The 24,571-nt window shown below is 36.7% G+C and overlaps 1 protein-coding gene across 1 annotated transcript in view; it reads right to left on the minus strand.

The window, feature by feature from the left end:
- The window catches only part of LOC137401218 (ribosomal protein S6 kinase alpha-5-like), a 74,553-nt gene that overhangs the window by 12,411 nt on the left and 37,571 nt on the right, over window positions 1-24,571 (minus strand). Inside the window, exons 9-15 of the mRNA XM_068087618.1 lie at window positions 22,515-22,659; window positions 19,822-19,983; window positions 18,656-18,772; window positions 12,582-12,806; window positions 11,540-11,710; window positions 2,215-2,445; window positions 672-819 (exon numbers count right to left, since the gene is read on the minus strand). Of these exons, the coding sequence (XP_067943719.1) occupies window positions 672-819; window positions 2,215-2,445; window positions 11,540-11,710; window positions 12,582-12,806; window positions 18,656-18,772; window positions 19,822-19,983; window positions 22,515-22,659 (1,199 nt within the window). The remainder of the gene's footprint in view (window positions 1-671; window positions 820-2,214; window positions 2,446-11,539; window positions 11,711-12,581; window positions 12,807-18,655; window positions 18,773-19,821; window positions 19,984-22,514; window positions 22,660-24,571) is intronic.

A 24,571-nucleotide genomic window follows, 5' to 3' on the forward strand; every position in this document is an offset into this window, starting at 1 on the left:
TAATAACAGAGTTAACCAAGAGTCCATGTGATACTGAGTAATAACACAGTTAATCACGGGTCCATGTGACACTGAGTAGTAACAGAGTTAATCAAGGGTCCGTGTGGTAATGAGTAATAACAGAGTTAATCAAGGTTTCATGTGGTACTGAGTAATAACAGAGTTAGTCAAGGGTCCGTGCGATACTGAGTAATAACTGAGTTAATCAAGGGTCCATGTGGTACTGAGTAATAACAGAGTTAGTCAAAGGTCCATGTGGTACTGAGTAATAACAGAGTTAATCAAGGGTCCATGTGATACTGAGTAACAACAGAGTTAATCAAGGGTCCGTGTGGTACTGAATAATAACAGAGTTAATCAAGGGTCTGTGTGGTACTGAGTAATAACAGAGTTAATCAAGGGTCCGTGTAGTACTGAGTAGTAACAGAGTTAATCAAGGGTCCGTGTGGTACTGAGTAATAACAGGGTTAGTCAAGGGTCCGTGTGGTACTGAGTAATAACAGAGTTAATCAAGGGTCCGTGTTGAACTGAATAATAACAAAAGCAATCTTGCGAGTGACCTGCTGACCTCCCAAATGTGCGAGCAGTTGTGCTAATCTTATAGCTGATAATCAGGTTAAAGAACAAATGAAAGAAAATAAAGCTAGGTAAAAAAGAAACAGGAAACTCACCTTTGATTATGTGTTTTGCATCCTCGCTAACTACATTCCAAACAGCACCCTTAAAGCTGAACTTCCCACCTTTGATTCGTTCCATTATTTTAGAGGCCTTATCTGGTCCTGCCACTTGGAAGGGGACACTACCAGAGAGCATTGTGTACTGCAACATACAGCGAGACCTTGGACAATTGCTATGCGATTACAAATAAACATTATCCCCGCAAACTACCTTTTGCTAATGTAATCACTGCGATGATAAATATTTTAAAAAGAAGATAATTTCAATTTATAGATGGTTGAGGGCTCAAGTCCATCTGTGCAACAAGAAATCCTGAAACGATTTCTGGCTAAAAGACCTTTGGCTATGAAGGCAGTGAATTGATGTTGCTCCAATACAACCTTAACTGTTGGTGATCATCTCCAGCAAATACATCTAACTATTTACTAGCAATAAGCAGACATCGAGCTAATCAGCTAGGGAATAACAGAAATTACTTGGAGCAGTGACACCTAGCTCAACCTTGATACAACTAGACACCTAGCTAAACCTTGATACAACTAGACACCTAGCTAAACCTTGATACAACTAGACACCTAGCTAAACCTTGATACAACTAGACACCTAGCTAAACCTTGATACGACTAGACACATGGCTAAACCTTGATACAACTAGACACCTAGCTAAACCTTGATACAACTAGACACATGGCTAAACCTTGATACAACTAGACACATGGCTAAACCTTGATACAACTAGACACCTAGCTAAACCTTGATACAACTAGAAACCTAGCTAAACCTTGATACAACTAGACACATGGCTAAACCATGATACAACTATACACATAGCTAAACCTTGATACAACTATACACCTTATTAAAAGCCTGGCAAAATGTCAACCAATTTCTGACTTCTGCGATGAGCACATCTCAGCCAAAGTTTTCTTTGTGTGGCTATATTGGCTAGCACAAAATTCTGGAAATTCAAGTCATTTCTGCCTTGCGGCCATTCAATAAATTTCAAATAACGAGTGAATCAATTATTCAAACAAAACTAAAGTAAACAGCAAACTTACTATGATGTTCCAATCAAGCCTGACTGAATAAAATTGAGCCCAAATGAAGCCACACGGTTGTGAACTTTTGGCCGTCAGTTACTTGGGTGGCTTTTTCAAACAGAATTTTTCACAATTGATAACTGTGGTTGTACAATAACTGTCGCCAAAAACATGGAGATGTAATGAAGGGGCTGCAAGAATGGTATTTAAAAAATCATGAAAAGGTATTATATTAACACATTTTAACCTCAGGCGTGAATGCACTATCCAATGACTTCCTAGCAAACTGAAGCTCATAAAACTTCAGTGAGGAAGCTCCATGAATGGACAGACAACTTTAAACAAGAAAGGGTATAACGAGACTGCATGTTTAAATATCAATTCGTACCACTAAAAGTCTGGGTGAGCTATAATTGTCCAACAGAACATGGTATGACCTACAACCTGATGGAGGTAAGTACAGTTATTGCGCTCAAACATTTTGTTACCAACCTACCAGCAGTACTCCAAGACTCCAGAGATCGCACATTTCATTGTAACCAGAGTTGTCTTCTCCCACCACATTAATGACTTCAGGAGCTGCATAGTTGAGAGTAAAACAAGGAGTCTTCAGGGCTTTGCTGGCACTCTGCTGACCAAAGGCGGCTGTGTCGGGTTTCCGCTTTGCAAACCCAAAATCGATGATTTTTACATTTGCGTCTTCTTTGGTGCTTTCAAACAAAATGTTCTACAACATAGTGGTCCGAAATACAGGTTGGTTGAACAGGGGCAGAAGAGAGAGCTAGAGTGAAGTAAAGCGCAAACGATGATATAATTATAAAGAAATATCTGTGTAAAAACAAAATCTCGCAGTAACCTGAAGCCTGCAATCCTATAGCGACAGACTGTTCTAGAATGCCTTTACTTTTCCACCTACTGTTTCTATATTTTTATTTTTGGACATTTTTGCAAAGGTAAAAGCCTGGAAGGTTGAAATTAAGAATAATAGCTAATGCAATGCAATAACCAAAATTGCGATTCGATTGGTCATCAAAGATTACTGTGACGACGTTGACAACCTGTAGTTTCACAGCAATATGATCATTTGGCTTGGTTTTGAGTGTACGCTGAAGGCTATCATGCATTTATAACCAGGCCGTGATACCAGCTAATCACATTATTCCTTTGAGACCTTCCAGTTATGAGTGATAAAATAAAAGAACTAGCTATGTTTAAATAATAGCAACCAGATACCTGCCTGCACTAAGCCTTACAACTTCAGCTTTTTTTTAAATTCAAACTTTACCATGAAAGAAAGACCGTTGCTTTCCAGCACTCATATAAGCCTCAGTGCCAGACAAACCTTAAATGCACGTTTGCTGTTAAGGCTAGAGGGAAGTATGTATAATAAAAACAATACAAAATTTAATAAATAATTTTCTGAGGATGTATTTTAGTGATTATCTTCTGCTGAATCATTGAGTGCTTTGAAACAAAATTGAAAGCAATTAAGAATTAGTTTGTGTGTTCTAAGTTTTTAAACACAGGCATACATGTTAACATTATGCTTTGACAATTCAACTCTCAATTCAATCAGAAAAGTTAGTAAAAGCATATTGCAAGCAGATGTTACTAGTTTCACTTTAACCTTCAGTAACCACAGAGCATTAACATTTCCACTAGCAGGAGTTACTGATGAAACGATCTGTCTCTTTTTGTAAAGTGATAATTATACCGGTAGTGTATTTCCAGCCAGGCTAGAACAGCTATTGTGTGTCAGTTGCCGATAGCTTTATAGTCACTCATGAGCTCCACACGACTGGCTGGTTGACATGTATTACAATACTTCCCAAGGATTTTACACTACAGAAGCCCAACTAAACATGCTCTGCCTCGGTGGCTTCCAACTTATAAGTGGGAGTCACGAGCCCTTGTACAGATTAACTTGAATTTGCAAAAGAAACTATACGGAGTTATATATTGTCTAAAAACTTTAATGTGGTGATAGAACAGATGTTATTTAAATTCTATAAAGCAAGTCATCCTTTGTCATCAATGCTGCTAATGAAAGTTTCTGGGATATTTGTTTCAACCAACGACAAGGCTGCAAAGACCAAAAGTAACAAAGTATGTTCATTACGCTTCAGACATTTGAACCTTGTAAAGAACTAGTTAGCAAAGATGGTGACAGGCAAAGCGATGGCAATACAATTACCAAAATTCCCAGGTAAACACAGATAAGAAGCAAATAAATTATAAGGAGTTCGTAAGAGTCAAGCGCGCAAAATTATTAATCCGCTAATCCTTCCTTGAGAGGGATGGAGACCTTAATCCTAGCTATTAACAAAAACTATTGCTGGTTAGGAGCTTATCAATGAGTCAGTAAGGGTGATTCATAACTTAGCGTTACTGGAGAAAATCAACGGGCAAACTTTAAAAGTAAACCAAAGATGTTAACGAATATCAGGAACAGTTAAATATCATATAACATATATCAGGAGTCCCCAAGTGTCAAGTTGCTGACCACAGACTGTACAACTTCGAAGATGAGTATTCCACTTTCCGATCTGCTGCAGCTTTATGTAATGACTTAATGTAGTAAATACTATCAAGAATACTGAATCGTCAAAAAATATAAAAAAGCAGATTTTAAATTTAGAATCATTCATGATTGAACAAAACTGGAGAAAAAGCATTAGACTTGTAAAAACATTGCTCTAATATCTCCATTTTTACTGCTTTTCCAATTGTAGTATTTTGGTTCTCATGCTAACGAGCACCTTGTCAAGCCGCATGCCCTATACACAATGAACATTATTTTAAACAGTAAAAAACAATTAGCAATTCCCATCCTGCCTGTCATAAATATTGCTTTTAAAGACCGAACAGAACTGAAACAGAAAAATTGAACAGAAAATAACATTCATGGTACATTTATACGACCGCCCTTATCCTTATCAACTAGTACTCTGTCAGTCTAGTGTGCAGTGAGAGATTGTCAGGTGTAATAACTACACATACAATTATTCAGAGATGTCAGCGAGCAGTCGACTGGTGAAATTATTAGAGTTCCAGCCTACCATGCTAAAGATTGCGAGTTCACATCCTACATGATTTGATCTTTTTTTCCAACCATCAACCATGCCTTCGGACAGACGGAATGGACACAGTTTTTGTTATAACAAAAAATTGTCACCAGATATTTTATCGACAGATAATAGAACAAATATTAATCCAGTCGTACTTTCACGTGTAGTTGTGGGTTTTTAAAGTTTTCATGGCTTCATTGAGCAAAACAAATATTACTTTGTTGGTAAGATTCAGATAAGGATTTGATACAATAAAGCTTTTTACTAGAAGATTAGAAGTACAGTTTGGCTATATGTGAACAAATGATCTGATACAAAGACCCGGTACAACTTATGCTAAGGAAGGTCAGCTAATGCGGCATCTAATTGACATTAAACTAAAGTTGGCTGACAACACAAATTTTATCAACTTGGAGAATTATCTCCCCTATAGAACACTCAAGCGAGTGCAATACTGTTGAGACGAATAATGCTGCTTATGTATCATCTTATGAGAGGTTTCTTTGTCCCGAATTTCATGTAAGCTTCGAAAATCCTCTTTGCTAAACTTGCCATTATCCAGCTCTTTGCTGGAATTTTATGGAGTTTCCTTTTGGGTGCAAAACAAATTAAGAACACAACTCCTAAATGTACTAGATTCAAAATGGAGCTAAATTGTTTTAATTGTTATTCATGTATAGCAAAGACATTTCAGTTGAGCTACTTGTTCAGTTTACATGAGTATTTTTGCAAGATAAACCCTAATTCCAAACGATACTGGGTCAAATACTTTTCTGTATCAGCAGTCGCTAACAAGCAGAGGATCGATGGAAAAGCTGGGAAGACTGCACACTGACTGAAGGTGACAACTAGTGACTGCAAGAATTGTGTTAAAGAAGTTGATCAGATCGTTAGTCTATATGAGAAGAGTTGCTGGTCATGAACCTACAGTGCATAAAATCTGCGCCCACACCAAAATATTACTATACCACAAGGAAAATGAGGGAGCCATCTTACAAGGTTTATATGGATTATAGATATAAGTCGAGCTATTGAATAAATCAGAAAAAGGAGAGACAATACTACAAGCATTCTTTAAAAGTATTATCACTGACAGTTACACGCTAGTATCTTGCGAAGGAAGGAAAGGAAGGAGCTAATGATGCGGCACTAGACAGCAAAGGTAGTGCTCCCCTAAAAGGATGTTGCTGTAGGATATTCATGCGAAGTGTTAAACCAACCATATCATAGGTGGTGCTAGAGATCTGAGTTGATGAAACTAAGCTGTGAAGTGAAGGTGTGACAACAGGAAGCATTAATAATTTACTGTATCGCTTGAGAGCAGATAATTTCACTATAATTCAGCATACTCGTAACATTTCAATTAGAGGGTGTTTACTCTAACAGTATTGACAGTGCTTAATACCTTATAGAACCTTATCTATGATGACACGATATTGTTTAACACTTGTATGCCTAATCTAGTATACCCTAGGACACTTATATTTCACTAGTATTTAGTGTCGTGAGAAGCAGACAGTGTAAAATTTCGCTGCAACTTAATTTCGCAGCTCTGATGAGTGCGAAAATATGATGTGAAAATAAATGCAGTGGAACAAACATAATTAGGTTCCTCAGGTCCAGTTCACTGGTAAGAAAAAAATTTGGGACTAGTTTGTAATTGTGAACCGCAGGTAGAATTGAGTGGGCAAGATCGATAATGCAATTTGATCGCTGCTGCTATTTGTTTCTTGGACTATCAATGACCAAAGCTATTTAATTTCGCGTTTTCGCTCGTTCGTTATGATAGTGTAGTTTCACTCATGAAATTTTCGCAAGAGGATAACTCCGCGAAAACGTGAAAGTTAGATGAGGCGAATACATAAGTGTCCTAGTATACAAGCAGGTCTCCTGATTCTATATCATACCAACAACTTTCCATCAATTGTGAAGGCACTTGGAATAGCAACTGTGAAGGCACTTAGAATAGCAACTGTGAAGGCACTTAGAATAGCAACTGTGAATAGCAACTGTGAATAGCAACTGTGAATAGCAACTGTGAATAGCAACTGTGAATAGCAACTGTGAATAGCAACTGTGAATAGCAACTGTGAATAGCAACTGTGAATAGCAACTGTGAATAGCAACTGTGAATAGCAACTGTGAATAGCAACTGTGAATAGCAACTGTGAATAGCAACTGTGAATAGCAACTGTGAATAGCAACTGTGAATAGCAACTGTGAATAGCAACTGTGAATAACCCGATTTCCTTTGAACTGAATATTATATTAAAGCTCCAAGCTTGCAGAAATCAATGAGAAATTAAAATTAGAGTCTGATAGAGTGTGTATATTTGTTATGAATAGAAAAACAAATAGTTTTATTGTAAAGCTCTTGTTGCTGAGGAGGAGAAGTTTTCTAGTTTTGTCTACTTTTGACCCTTTATTACTAAGGATTTTAATCAGTGTGTCTTTAGAAACTAATGTTCTGGCTGCCATTTTTCATTCTTCGGTTGGTTAGATGTACCCACGGAATTTGACAACATCCCCAGAATTTGTAGTCCAATTGATTAAGAACCTAGGAATTGTTGTGAAAACATGTATCGCACAAAGCGACCAAAGGGTTGTCTATTTTTCATCCTTCATTACTAAAGATTTTAATCAGTGTGTCATTAGAAACTAATGTCCTGTCAGCAGCCATTTTACATTTCTCAGTCGGTTAAAAGTGCCCACGGTATTTCGACAATATCACAATAATTAATAGTCAAATTGACTTGAAACTGGAACTCGACTGGACACATAATAAGCACAAAGCGGCTAAGATTTTCATAATTCTGCATAAAAATAAAGTGTAAAAACAAAACCAAACTATGCAGCCGAGTTTCCTCAAGAATAGGATCGGGTGGGAAAATAACTCCACGAATTATCTCAGGCCCAGGCTGGTAAATGTTATGCAACAAACTTTATTAACAAAAAAATAGAATGTGATCTATTACTGAGCTAATTTTTTGCTATACTGCCTCGCATGAACTACAGTCAACTGCCTCGCATGAACTAGTCAACTGCCTCACATGAACTACAGTCAACTGCCTCACATGAACTACAGTCAACTGCCTCACATGAACTACAGTCAACTGCCTCACATGAACTACAGTCAACTGCCTCACATGAACTACAGTCAACTGCCTCACATGAACTACAGTCAACTGGTCAAACCCCATCATTTATGTCAAATAGCCTTCTCAGTTCTGTTTGAATGTTTTACACAATTGACCTACAGGCAAACCAGTAAACACAGACAAATTAAATAAATAATTAATAATTGAATAACTAGGCACTTTCGAGCTTACACTACACGCACTAACATATCTAAAAGTATTTGGTAGACATAAATTACCTGCACTGACAGACTGCATATATTCCTGCAGTACCAGTCAATTTTTCCCTGGAGAACACCGCAATTGTGCTGACAACTAGATCGCCAACGAGAACAGAAAAGTGAAGTACCTCGACGTTTTTTTAAAATGATAAAGCAGTTTTTGCTATTCACATGTAGCAAAAGTCTCTTCTTTCTTGTGGGCAATTTAATTCTATGTAGATACAAAAGCAACAGGTTTCAACCCACTGACAATACAATCCAGCTTACCTTGATGAAAATCCGTTATGAAGAGAAATTGTGTTTGCAATATTTTCACAAATATAAGGCAGCGCGTGGCATAAATTTTGTTAAACGTAGAGGAAAGGTTAACCCATTCAGTGCCATCCATGTACAAATTTAACTATCGACCTAGTGCCAGCCATTTTACCGAAAATTGCCGATATTGCTTCATGATACGTATACAATATTTTTTTAATTTCAAACTCTATCTAGAACACTTTTTGTAACATACTTTATTTTGCCAACATTTAACTAACACTGCTATGCAAAAAATTCAATGTATCTATACTTTATGCGATGATAAAGCTATGTGAAGTGATCGCTACTAAGGTAGGACGATCCTCCACAATGTTCTTTACTCTTACAAAACTATTACTTTCACCACTATCAGAGTCACTGCTGCTACATTAATTATCTGTGTAATCACGAAAATCTAAATCTGAAATGGCTACAACGTCATCAACATAAGTAATTATCTGTTTTCTGACTCGCGTGGTACTTAGCATAACTAACATAAAAATTGTTCGTTTTGAGGTTAGTAGTTTTCAAACAAAAGTTTAAAAGTGCTTCGTTGTTTTAGGCTAATTTTATATCTTCGGACAACGTTGTCAATATCATAAAAGTCCTAAAGACCGTGGGTTACGTTGTCAACAAATAATAAAATGAAGTTACTAAGCAATTGCTGGGAAAGTCACATTTATGCGTCTACAGCACTTGACCATAAGAAACACATTTATGCGTCTACGGCACTCGACCATAAGAAATGCATTTATGCGTCTATGGCAATTGACCATAAGAAACGCATTTATACGTCTACGGCACTCGACCATAAGAAACGCATTTATGCGTCTATGGCACTCGACCATAAAAAACGCATTTATGCGTCTACGGCACTCGACCATAGGAAACACATTTATGCGTCTACGGCACTCGACCATGAGAAACGCATTTATGCGTCTATGGCATCGAAAGAGTTAAGTTAGAGGGTGAGTAAAGTAATTTTTATGTAGCAAGAAAATATTGAATTAGTCACCAAAGATTCACTCAACTATAAATTCAATATTCCCACTTCAACATACCTACACATAGTTAACACTCAACTATAAATTCAATATTCTCCCTTCAACATACCTACACGTAGTTAACACTCAACTATAAATTCAATATTCTCACTTCAACATACCTACACATAGTTAACACTCAACTACAAATTCAATATTCCCACTTCAGCATACCTACACATAGTTAACACTCAACTATAAATTCAATATTCCCACTTCAGCATACCTACACATAGTTAACACTCAACTATAAATTCAATATTCCCACTTCAGCATACCTACACGTAGTTAACACTAAACTATAAACTCAATATTCCCTCTTCAGCATGCCTACACGTAGTTAACACTCAACTATAAATTCAATATTCCCACTTTAGCATACCTACACGTAGTTAACACTCAACTATAAATTCAATATTCCCACTTCAACATACCTACACGTAGTTAACACTCAACTATAAATTCAATATTCCCACTTCGGCATACCTACATGTAGTTAACACTCAACTATAAATTCAATATGCCCACTTCAACATACCTACATGTAGTTAACACTCAACTATAAAATCAATATTCCCACTTCAACATACCTACACATAGTTAACACTCAACTATAAATTCAATATTCTCACTTCAGCATACCTACACATAGTTAACACTCAACTATAAATTCAATATTCCCACTTCAGCATACCTACACGTAGTTAACACTCAACTATAAAATCAATATTCTCACTTTAGCATACCTACATGTAGTTAACACTCAACTATAATTCAATATTCCCACTTCAGCATACCTACACGTAGTTAACACTCAACTATAAATTCAATATTCTCACTTCAGCATACCTACATGTAGTTAACACTCAACTATAATTCAATATTCCCACTTCAGCATACCTGCACATAGTTAACACTCAAAATAAATTTCACTGTCAGACTCAGTCAGAAACATGAGTTCTGATCAAATTGAAAGGGTTTGTGATTGTGAGGTGAGTAACACAATGTCACACACTTGACCCTTTATAAGAAATGAGTCTAAAGCCTATGAGGTTATATGACCCAGCGATTTTAAATGTAAATAATTGTGGTTCCAGCAATTATATTACTAATTGTATAGCTAACTCCTGCCATTTATGTGAGGTGTTACATGTAGGACTACTAAATTGGTAGATTGCCCAAGATCTGGTGTTGGGTGCCCCTGAGTGGTCCATGTGAAGCGAACAGTATATGTTAATGGCCTTAATACTAGTGATCTTAATTATACAAGGTTTCTACAAAAACTAATTACTGCTTATAATTTTCCATTAATGTTTTGTGTTAATATGACTGTGAATTCAAAAGAATTACAAATGAAATAGTTATGGCAATCGTGAGAGAATATGTAGCTTTGTGCAATTTGGGTATTGTGAGAGTACAGCAAGCTTTGTACAATATCGTAACTGTGAGAGTATACATACGTAGCTTTTTGTTCGATATGGCTATTGTGAGAGCATATGTAGCGTTGTACAATAAATAAAGTTATTGTGAGATTACATGTAGCTTTGTACGATGTAGTTATTGTGAGAGCATATGTAGCGTTGTACAGTATGGTTGGTGTGAGAGTATATGAGGCATTACCCAATATCCTTGTCGTGAGGGCATATGCAGCCTTGTGAAATATGGCAAAGAAATGTTTAAAATGATATATGAAAGTTAATTAAACCTGTTAACACATTTTTCTCCAGTATAGATTTGTATAGATTTTTTCTCTAGTATAGACAAAAGATTAAAATCTATAATATTTTATTTTACATTTCAGAGAGTGTCAGCATTGAGCCTACATGGTCGAAGTGTAAACCATCGCTGTATCTCGCTGATGTCTTACCGTAAAACCACCAGTGGTGGTGGTTTTACGGTTTTACCACCAAGTCTAACTTCCAAGTAGTTGGATTACGAGAGCGCACCACCACTCCCAGCTGGTGGTTTTAAAGCAGGTACCAAAGCACCTATAATGAGAATGGGAGTTAGAAGGACTTCATTATGACAAACAAAAAAGGATTAAAAAGGACTAACCTCGGGTTTAAGGTCTCGATGGACTATTCCATTGCTATGAAGGTAATCAAGTGCACAGACTAGTGACCTCATTATGCGACTGGCCTCAGCTTCTGTAAATTTAGCTTGAGATCTAATCTTGTCCAAAAGCTCACCACCTTCCAGGAGGTCCATGACGAGGTAGGTGTGGAGCTGGGTGAACAGAAGAGACAACAGCTCATCAAATAATCTGACCTCACTCTAGTTGCTGACCAGCCGCTTGACCCTGAAGGGCCTTGACTAGCTATAAAATGTTTGCAACCGAAGATCGGGTGATGTATCACTGATGTTTATAAACTCATAGATTGTAATTGAGAGCATTCAAAGAATTTGCTTATTCAAACGAAAATCTGCACAATCACTCTCCCAAACGTTCATCGTTCGGTGTCAGTAGTAAGGGCCCGCACACACTATCGCTCAAATCGACGATTAGCTGTGCGATTGACCGCAACGATGAACTGCTATGACGTCATTTTGCGATGAGCGGCCAACGTAATCGTTGCTAGCAACGATGCGATGGACTTTCAATATGTTGAACTTAGACAACGATGATGGCAACTATTATCATCTTGATTGGCTGTTTGTTGACCACATCGGATCCAATTTCAACAGTTATGAAAATTGGAGTCAATTCATATGTGCGAGCATGGTGAAGAACTCATAATCAGGATAACTCATAATTACATAATCAGATAATTAAAAGATAACAAAAGGACCCACAATATCACTAATGCAATTTCATAATTTTTAATTGGTTGTTGGTTAGCGATCACCTACAGCTAACCACTTATAGTGCGTACACCTTATCGTCGGTGATGACGTAAAAATGGCTAATCGTTGTAGTCCATCGCACAGTTAAATGTTGATTTGAGCGATAGTGTGTAGATTACGGGCCTTAATGTTCAAGTATAGAATATGTATCATCAGCCCTTGTCAGTAGCAAGGAGTATTATCTGCTATCTCATAGTAAAGCCGCTATCCAGCATATGCGAAAGGGAAAATACAAAGAAGGCATGGTAAATACCTCATCTCGGAGGACATCGTGAAGCTGCACGATATTCCTCTGGCCTGCACACTGATTTAGAATAAAGATTTCATTTCTACAGTCTATACGCCGTGACACAATTTTGACAGCAAACAATTTGCCAGTTTTCTTGTGACTGCACTTCCTGCAGATGGAGAAGGAGCCATCGCCAAGGAAACCAGAAGAGGACAGATCTAGCTTGTACTTCTGAAAGAATGGCGAGTCCTAAAACACCAACATTATTAAGTGGTTTGTTCTAAAAACAAATATTTACTAAATTGTTCTGACTTGGATGGCTTAACACTCGTGGTTTATCAGCTATGCGCACAGAAGTAAGTAACAACGACAATTAATTTAACACAACACAATAGTGTGCAGTTAAGGCGTGGTCACACGAGCACCGAACCGAACTAAATGACGCAAATTGACGTCGCTCTCAGCTGTAAAAAGTTCGGCCGAAGACATTTCTAGCCGAAACGAACCATTTCGGTACTGCTCGAAATTTCGTGGCAGAACCCTTGCTCTTATTGGCTGGTTAAAATTCTAGAATTCTAGTGAGCACGCTTCACATTTCTCCTTACATGCGTGTGAGTAAAGTTAAAAAAGAAATGGGACGATACTTTTATTTCGTTAAATAAACAACATGAAGCAATTTACGACAAGGTTCACCCGGACTTATGATTGTGTTGCATAAATGTAAGATGTTGCACTTAAATTTTGCATAAATGTAAGAGAATGGTTGTGATTTTTTTTCGTGTAGAATATAAGTAGTGTGTCATATTCATCCTGATGAAGTATCGTTGACTGATTTATTTATGTAAAACCACAGTACTATTATAAAGACTGTTTTTGTTTGTGATGTACTCAGCATAGAAAAACATTCATATGTTAATAAAATATATAATTATGTTGATGGGAAGAGTTGGCAAAATCTTTGTATCGAGTGATTTATTTTGAGCAGCTGAACGATCTTCTGATAAATCTGCTGTGTAATTATAATTGGTCTTCAAAGTTTTTTGTTTACAATAAAAATATTTAACTCAAATACATGAAAACTACTAACGAAACCGTGTCCTGTCTGTATACGTATGGTATTTAAGAAGCGAAGTTACTTCGGTGGCCGTGTGACATGTGCCACGAACCGAACCAGCCTCCGAACCGAACCTACGTCGGTTCGGTGCTCGTGTGACCACGCCTTTAGGCTACTCATACTTCTACGGTACATCGGCTGTCCGTATACAGTAGATGCTCATACAACGTAAATAATCTGTTCCAAGAAAATTCACGTTATAGAGATTTTACGTTGTAAGAACAGTAAAATACATGTAAATTGCCTAATCCATTCTAAGATCTTTCCAAACTCACCCTTTTGGCCAAACAAAAAGAAAAACTATACTTAACATTAATTTGTTGGCTGTAACGTAGGTCTCCATTTTATATTTTTCTCATTTGTTCATTTGGTTTATGAACAAATCTGAGCAGTAGTTTACTTAGATACAAGGTGAACATATTCAATAGGCGAGTGAATTCCGAAAAGCTATGAGCAAGCGGCCCGTGATGAGGAGTCACGACCTAATAATTTAGGAACCAGGCTCTCTCTGGTGCCATCAGCAGATATTAACCACTAATGGCATACCGAATGAGTGCCAGTTGGGCTTATACCAACGAGGCGAAAAGACAAAACATCTCCATGGTGACAAATGAGATGGCTTAGCAACGAAGTAAGGCCTCCGTCATTTATGGAGCTAGGGCATATAAAAACAGACAAGTTCTACTCATGTTAAAATGAGAAGAAATGAAGAATACTGATTAAAAAAGATGCAGAGTAGAAATGGGAGGCTGAGAATGTATGTTGGATAAAAATATGAACCTAGCAAGTGTATCTGACATTACATCAAACCTGTCATAGAACAGAGTGCCAATGGGGACGGAGCGATATTATTGCTATATGGAGGGCAAAGGTTGAAATGCTAGACGGAGCATCCCATGGGAGAAAGATTTTTGAGTCCTCCACGAGCAAGCTATTAGATAGATCACCCCAAGTAGGTGTCCCAGAGAAGTGCAGCCCCCGATGCTTTTTAGGTTATAAGACAGTTTTTGCTATAAATTTATTCAGCCACAAATCCAGGTTGACAGCAATACAATACATTTCGATGAAAACTCATCAACAGCTATTTTGCTGTTACAATTTCGTAATTGAAAAACTCAGTACAAACCTACACATATAGCATAAACAATTGTAATTATTTTAAACGCTCCTCCTGCACTTAGTATAAATAATACTGTTAGACTCAGACGAAAGTGTAGACATTCTAATAAGTTTGAGGGCCGAGCAAAGAAGTTCGCACAGAGCAATAAAAACTTAGATTCACTCATCAAACTATAAAGTCAATAAACCCTAGTTAGAATATCTAAACATCAACATTCCAAATATTTTTCACCGTCAAACTAGGCAAAAAGGACTAAAACTCCTGTACAATTTGAAACTGGGTAGGCAAATCTATGGGCAGGAAATAGGAGTACCGCAAGATGCATTAAACAATTGAATACCCAGTGCAAACCCTTTCATATAACTATAAAATTATATTTCCAATTTTGAACACTTACAGGTTTTCTGACAGCTCAAATAAGTAGTGCATTACAAGTAGAACACAGCATAAATAACTGTGGCATCAATAATATTTTCGTGGAATTTCGATTTTATCAACATTTTGGAGTAACGAAAAGAAACACAAAGATGCATGATAGTAGCAGAATATCGACCAAAAACAGCTGCAATGATATGATATTGAACTGCAATGATATATGATATTGAACTGCAATGATATGATATATGATATGATATTGAACTGCAATGATATGATATATGATATGAGCTGCAATGATATGATTATAGTAAACTTGTTTGGTCTCTAAGCTGGATTATTTAAAAATTATCCATTCAAAGTATTTATTAACGAAATCAGAGAAACCGCTGATCGGTTTTTAAAAGTGACTCTCTAGAATAGCCAATTTTTGCAATACTTTAAATTCCAATTTTGTGTAAAGAAAAGATTGAGTGCTAGCGCGATCCGCAAGATGCATGCGATTCACAAGCCGATTCATAAAATTTTATAGTCGCCACTAGAAAGTTAATGCTGAACGTTTGAATACGCCGCGGATCTTTTCAATATTTATACAATCGGTTTCAACATTTCGACCGCACTTGCAGGAGATCGATGTTGCCAACTCTACACTGATAGCTTAAGACACTACTTGATCGATGTTGCCAACTCTACACTGATAGCTTAAGACACTACTTGATCGATGTTGCCAACTCTACACTGATAGCTTAAGACACTACTTGATCGATGTTGCCAACTCTACACTGATAGCTTAAGACACTACTTGATCGATGTTGCCAACTCTACACTGATAGCTTAAGACACTACTTGATCGATGTTGCCAACTCTACACTGATAGCTTAAGACACTACTTGATCGATGTTGCCAACTCTACACTGATAGCTTAAGACACTACTTGATCGATGTTGCCAACTCTACACTGATAGTTTATGACACTACTTGATCGATGTTGCCAACTCTACACTGATAGCTTATGACACTACTTGATCGATGTTGCCAACTCTACACTGATAGCTTAAGACACTACTTGATCGATGTTGCCAACTCTACACTGATAGCTTAAGACACTACTTGATCGATGTTGCCAACTCTACACTGATAGCTTAAGACACTACTTGATCGATGTTGCCAACTCTACACTGATAGCTTATGACACTACTTGATCGATGTTGCCAACTCTACACTGATAGCTTAAGACACTACTTGATCGATGTTGCCAACTCTACACTGATAGTTTATGACACTACTTGATCGATGTTGCCAACTCTACACTGATAGCTTAAGACACTACTTGATCGATGTTGCCAACTCTACACTGATAGTTTAAGACACTACTTGATCGATGTTGCCAACTCTACACTGATAGTTTAAGACACTACTTGATCGATGTTGCCAACTCTACACTGATAGTTTAAGACACTACTTGATCGATGTTGCCAACTCTACACTGATAGTTTAAGACACTACTTGATCGATGTTGCCAACTCTACACTGATAGCTTAAGACACTACTTGATCGATGTTGCCAACTCTACACTGATAGCTTATGACACTACTTGATCGATGTTGCCAACTCTACACTGATAGCTTAAGACACTACTTGATCGATGTTGCCAACTCTACACTGATAGCTTAAGACACTACTTGATCGATGTTGCCAACTCTACACTGATAGCTTAAGACACTACTTGATCGATGTTGCCAACTCTACACTGATAGTTTATGACACTACTTGATCGATGTTGCCAACTCTACACTGATAGCTTAAGACACTACTTGATCGATGTTGCCAACTCTACACTGATAGCTTATGACACTACTTGATCGATGTCGCCAACTCTACACTGATAGCTTAAGACACTACTTGATCGATGTCGCCAACTCTACACTGATAGCTTAAGACACTACTTGATCGATGTTGCCAACTCTACACTGATAGCTTAAGACACTACTTGATCGATGTTGCCAACTCTACACTGATAGCTTAAGACACTACTTGATCGATGTTGCCAACTCTACACTGATAGCTTAAGACACTACTTGATCGATGTTGCCAACTCTACACTGATAGCTTAAGACACTACTTGATCGATGTTGCCAACTCTACACTGATAGCTTAAGACACTACTTGATCGATGTTGCCAACTCTACACTGATAGTTTATGACACTACTCGGTAAGTATTACTAGCAATAATCTTATTTTGCTGTAAATTTTTTTTACTAGCAACATTTGTACTCTATTAAAATTCATGCTATGACACATCATAAGCAATGGTAAAATTAATGGCCTGCATAAGCTAGGTTGTTTTGTGTTCATTCATTGGTGAGTTCGTATATTTAACATCAGTAAGCAAAATGTCTGTTTTGTCGAAAAACTGGCCTTTTCTCATATCAGTCTATAGCATGTCTCGTGAAAGTTTTGCCTCCAAAATTGGTTTTTTGTTGCACTCACATGACATATCATGATTATATTTTAAAAAATAAATGTAGTTTTAAAATTCCTTAAGTCAACCTTAAGGCAATGCCTAGACATCAATTTGATGTTAACAACTTAATGTTAACAATTGAAATCAATATGAGAGTACTTATGAATGTGTAGCGTGTGTGACACACTGTGACGTTACCTGACAGTTTATTTGTGCACAAGAATCAATCTAAAGCACTTTGACACGCAAGGTACAACATTTATGATGTCAATAGTTTTATTAGTAATTATATGCACAACCTCTGTCAATCCCATGAGACGTGATGCGTAAGATTGCATTAAGTAATGCGTAAGATTGCATTAAGTAATACGTAAGATTGCATTAAGTAATGCGTAAGATTGCATTAAGTAATGCGTAAAATTGAATTAAGTAATGCGTAAGATTGCATTAAGTAATGCATAAGATTGCATTAAGTAATGCATAAGATTGAATTAAGTAATGCATAAGATTGCATTAAGTAATGCGTAAAAATGAATTAAGTAATGCATAAGATTGAATTAAGTAATGCATAATATTGAATTAAGTAATACGTAAGATTGAATTAAGTAATGCATAAGATTGAATTAAGTAATGTGTAAAATTGCATTAAGTAATGCATACGATTGCATTAAGTAATGCATAAGATTGAATTAAGTAATGCATAAGATTGAATTAAGTAATGCATAATATTGAATTAAGTAATACATAAGATTGAATTAAGTAATGCATAATATGGAATTAAGTAATGCATAATATTGAATTAAGTAATGCGTAAGATTGCATTAAGTAATGCATAATATTGAATTAAGTAATGCGTAACATCTTAGGCATTACTTGAGATTGCTGGTGTCTGGAGGGCCATGTAAGAGCACTCCGTGTAACATATTACACACCCATCTACTGCTGAAGATGGGGAATACAAATGTATACATAACGGATGCCTGTATGTGAGTGAGAACACGAAGATGATTAAAATGTGAGCTACCTTGAAGCTGTTGGAGAGCAGATTTGAGTCAGGTTGATTGACAGAGGATGACCTGAGCATTTCATCTGCGACTGTGTTCTCTGAAAACATGATGGATGGGGAGACGAACGAGTAGCCCTGAAACAACATCACTGTTACCTAAATGCGTACAAGTTAGAGCTTTTATGAAAAGTTTACTTAGCTAAACTACGAGCATATACTGAGACTACAAAGGCAAAGTGATGAGATGCCGGTCACTACCATTACAGCTACCATATATATCAGTAAGGCTATTGGCCCAAAAGAAGTACAGTGGAACCTCAGTTCTCGAATGCTTCAGTTCTTGACTAATTCGGTTTTCGACCAACAAAAATTGAGATTTGTTCGTCTTTGATCTCGAACATAAATTCGGTTTTCGACCAAACCGGAGCATGCGCATTTGAATTGAACGTTCGGAACAGCTCTGGAAACAGCATGGAAACATTCGTTAATCAATGGAGAAGCGAGTTACGCTTCATAAATTCTTTACAAAAAGGAAGGAACTATTTGGGACAACATCCCTCTACCGAAGAGATTTGCTAGGGAGACAACTCCTTCAGTCGAGTTACCCTAAATTGTTTTGGAAGAGGATTCTCTTTCATAGATGTGAATAAACGTGTCATTGCTGTTTATATTTTCTTTTTCACACGATTTTTGATGTAACTAGCCCGTTGTATTTTTCGCTGTTTCATCATCGATTTCTGCGATTTTTGGTATTGTATCTTAACCTAGAATGTTTTCGATGTTTTAAGAGCAAAACATACGAAATGTTTACTTTTTGTTTTCTGTTTTCATCATCATAGATAGAAAATCTTTTATTAAAAATAAACACGATCTATATATATCAGTTTTTATTTATAGTATGTAGTATACAGTACAGTTTATGGTGTAAAATGTTAAAAACAATACTTTACCGAAGTTGTGATCTTGGCTTGGAACGGATTAAAATTTACATACATTAACTCTAATGGGAATAATTGTTTCGGATCTCCAACAACTCGGTTTTTGAACCACCTTCTGGAACGGATTAAGTTCCAGAACCGAGGTTCAACTGTATATGATTCATGGCCTCATGTTTTAACCTGCAAGCATCATTTTGAAATAAGCTAAGAATTTGGAAGGTAACTAATGAGCATCAGCAGTCTCACCCTGAATGCATCCTTCCCGTTGTCAGGAGCAACGGCAGGCGAGTCAGCGGCTGCCATGTTTGTAAATTCTGTGGAAAAGTTGCTGACATCAACATCATCCTTGATGGCAGGTTTAAAGGGTGGCTCAATCGATCTTGTTGCTACGCTCCGCCAATCAAGACCCTAAAATGAGGTCAACAAGAACAGCTATTGAATAAGTGGAACACAATTCGGCTTAAGGCATGAACTTATTTTCCGGTCTTTAAAAATCAATGAAGAAGAAAATGGAATTGTTAAGGTATGATAATCTTGTGAAGAAGACACGGACAATGAAAGATTATAGCAGTTTCTTAATGACGAGCAGACCCACTAGAAGAGAGTTATGTTCTTAATGACGAGCAGACCCACTGGAAGAGAGTGATGTTCTTAATGACGAGCAGACCCACTGGAAGAGAGTTATGTTCTTAATGACGAGCAGACCCACTGGAAGAGAGTTATGTTCTTAATGACGAGCAGACCCACTGGAAGAGAGTTATGTTCTTAATGACGAGCAGACCCACTGGAAGAGAGTTATGTTCTTAATGACGAGCAGACCCACTAGAAGAGAGTTATGTTCTTAATGACGAGCAGACCCACTGGAAGAGAGTTATGTTCTTAATGACGAGCAGACCCACTGGAAGAGAGTTATGTTCTTAATGACGAGCAGACCCACTGGAAGAGAGTTATGTTCTTAATGACGAGCAGACCCACTGGAAGAGAGTTATGTTCTTAATGACGAGCAGACCCACTAGAAGAGAGTTATGTTCTTAATGACGAGCAGACCCACTGGAAGAGAGTTATGTTCTTAATGACGAGCAGACCCACTGGAAGAGAGTTATGTTCTTAATGACGAGCAGACCCACTAGAAGAGAGTTATGTTCTTAATGACGAGCAGACCCACTAGAAGAGAGTTATGTTCTTAATGACGAGCAGACCCACTGGAAGAGAGTTATGTTCTTAATGACGAGCAGACCCACTGGAAGAGAGTTATGTTCTTAATGACGAGCAGACCCACTAGAAGAGAGTTATGTTCTTAATGACGAGCAGACCCACTAGAAGAGAGTTATGTTCTTAATGGCTAGCAGACCCACTGGAAGAGAGTTATGTTCTTAATGACGAGCAGACCCACTGGAAGAGAGTTATGCTCCTAATGGCTAGCAGATACAATACAAATACATAGCAGATACATAAATAATAATAATAAATAGCAGATACAATGTAAAACTGGAGTAATAATTTAACTTGACATCCAAAGTAATTTCCAACAAATCACGCCCGGAATTCTTTAAAACATTGAAGTTTTGCAGGCCAGTCCATATTTACACAGTTCTCCATCACATTGTTTGGTTCCACAGTGTTTTGAATACTATTAAACACAGGTTCATATGTTCTACTTTTAATCTTAGAATTATGGATTCCAAGAGATACGAGAGGTAGTAGTGATGAAATGTAAAGGAGTCAATCTCTTGTTTAAAGTTAAAGAATGTATAGAAAAAGAACAATCCCCTCTGTATGAATTCTTTATGAAGGCTACAAAGCTGTCTCGTAGTTATTAGGAGGAAGAAAGTGATGGGAAGAAAAGACCGCCGAAACCTAGGGAACGTGGAAAAATTGGACATGTTGATTAACAATAAAATGTAAACAATATCAAAGATAAAAACATTAGATAAAATATAATTAAAAATGTTAATTTAATGTTCACTTAGTGTAAGATAGAGCAGCTCTGTATCTACTGCCTCTACATACAATTGTCCATTCATATATATATATATAGGTTAGACATAAAGTATAAGTGACAATACAAGACATACCTTATGTTAACAATCATCGCTCTATCAGTCTAGCTTCTATGTAATTTAGGTTTGTATATTTGGCTTTTACTCAGAGTTATATAATGCATTCATACAACTACCACAAGTATTTATCAACACCGGTGTATTCTTATATGACTGATTTCTAACATAGGAAAGGAAATGTTGAGATGGATTAATTTTATCTGGCACATTTTTACTGTATTTCATAAATAGGCGTCTCATCTCAAACGTAGACTTTTAAATATGATCTTTTTCATCAATACATTGTCTCCAGATTCACTTGAAATATGTAGCTAAGGGTGAATATTTTTTTTTTCATCAAATGAAACGATAATTTTTCCTTAATCGTATTATTTCTGTTCTATATAAACCAGTATTACAGAACGCTGAACACTCACCTGCATAACCAAGAGATAGCTATGCGCAACCTCATAACACAGGCAGTAAACCCTGTCAGCAACTGTGTAGTTATTTTGTTTTATTCGACAAACCATTTCCCTTTTACATAACTAACATCTGTCACTCATTATACTAGGTATATTTTATATAGTGCAACTAACACCTGTCCCCTAATACACCGGGTATATTCTATATTACTAACACCTGTCACCCAATACATCAGGTATATATAATATAACTAACGCCTGCCACCTAATATACCACATATCATTTGCATACCTAACTAACTAACCTGCCATTCAACGTACCCAGTATATTATATATAACAAAACCCTGACACTAGACATCTAATATGCCTAGCATTGTGTGCTATAATAATCTCCATGTTTATTTAGAGCACCTAAAGGAGCTGACGAGAATGCAAGCAGAGCTGTAACTTGCAAACATTCTTAAAGAGCTCACCCGAAAGAACGGATGGTTCTTGACAGCGATGGCTCCGGTAGAGCCAAGTCTTGTAGGAACATTTCTATCAAGTAGCTGAAGTATGAAAGACTTGACCTGCGGAGAGAAACTTGAAGGTATAGGAGGCGGGCACGTCAGGATACGCCTGCAAGCAAAAATAGTTTGATAGATTGTCTTTTTTAGAAGAGAGGAACTCTGACGGTACAGATATAAGTTTTATATATCTCATTTTAACATTTGTACCAGTATCGAGAGGTACCAGTATCGAGAGGTACCAGTATCGAGAGGTACCAGTATCGAGAGGTACCAGTATCGAGAGGTACCAGTATCGAGAGGTACCAGTATCGAGAGGTACCAGTATCGAGAGGTACCAGTATCGAGAGGTACCAGTATCGAGAGGTACCAGTATCGAGAGGTACCAGTATCGAGAGGTACCAGTATCATCATATTAAAAGTTTTGATGGATAGCTTCTACTGGAACAGTAACTTTTTCTTAGACACACTTCTATGCACGAATTGTTATTATTAATTCAACATATTCGGAATTTTTATTTTGTTTTCTCAGTTCGTATTAATTGTATCATTAATCAATCATTTTTATATTAATCATAGCAAAACAGGCATAATTTAGCTATTAATTGCTAATTATTTTACATTTACATTTAGGTAAACACTTTTATAGTTGAGTTATTGTGTTTCCTAATTTATTTGAACTACACAAAACATTTCCCTCGTGATATGAAGTTTGAAAGTTACAGTTGTTTGCCAAAGTTAGAAAACCTTCACAGTTGTTTCATTCTTTCTCTTAATTTATTTGAATTGCACAAAACACTTTTCTCATGATATGAAGTTTGAAAATTAGAATGGTAAATTTTATCATATGTTAAACAAAGATAAATTTTCTGTGCAAAGACTTATTATCTGGGCATTCAACTAGTATATATATCTATATATGTCTAATATATTACTTTATAATTACATTTCAAACATTCTAAAATCCAAAGCAAAAAAAGTGCAATAAGCTAATATAGCTAACAAAAATCAAATAAATGGTTTGACATGTAATATCTAAAATCTATCTTGATTAGTGACTAGATGATAGCTTTCAGATATCTCACTAGCTCTACTAAATGTTAATCATTGGAGAATTAAGAGGAAGGAAAACTGAACAATTTGGCCAGTGAACATGTTGAGTGCATGAAAGCAATCCAGCAGCATAGAGTTGAGTGCTGTCACAGCTTATTACCCAACCCTATCAGATATATCTGATAAAGGGGATTGTACCTGCTTGTACCTCCTGGAGGCTGCATAAGCCATCCCTATGAGTGAGCACACGATAGTGTGCGTCAAAACCTGGCCGAGGGAGAGAGTTACTGACGGAAATGAGGCATAAACTACTATAAAGCGAGCATTTCACACATATATGCTTATTTGGTGAGGATATGTGAAAGGGAGTGTATTTGGAAGGTGTCCTGGCAGCAGAGGAAGCTTGGACAGTGTCACAAAAAAGGTAGGCAAGTCCAGCTTAGAAATCTTCAAATTAAGGGAGTTTGAGAAATACAATTGCAATGATTGATGACAGTAAACAACTGCCAGATCATATCTAGAACTTAATCACTTCCAAAACAAGATTTTACAGGCAATTAATGATTGATGATCAATACTCAGTTGGCAATTAATGATTGATAGATCAATACTCAGTTGGCAATTAAATTGCCTTAATTGAATTAATGATTGCCTTTAATTGAATTAATGATTGATAGACCGATACTGGGTAGATAAATTGCTAAAAAACCTAACATTTTCCGTCAGTAATAGATACTGAGCTGTCCCGAGGATCTATAAATGTATACGAGTCAATATTTTAAAATAAATTTAATCTGATACCTTTTTACAAACAATTGAATAGAACAATTAAAAATTATTGAAAACTTTTCAAAGATTTGCAACTAAATCAAGATTGTTTTGAAAGCTCCTTATAGCAAGATCGTTAACTAATGTCGATACATTAATTTAATACATATTTCAATTTTCCAGCCTACAGGCCAGAGGCTTCT

The sequence above is a fragment of the Watersipora subatra genome, chromosome 7 (assembly GCF_963576615.1).
Source record: "Watersipora subatra chromosome 7, tzWatSuba1.1, whole genome shotgun sequence".
NCBI classification, from domain to species: domain Eukaryota; kingdom Metazoa; phylum Bryozoa; class Gymnolaemata; order Cheilostomatida; family Watersiporidae; genus Watersipora; species Watersipora subatra.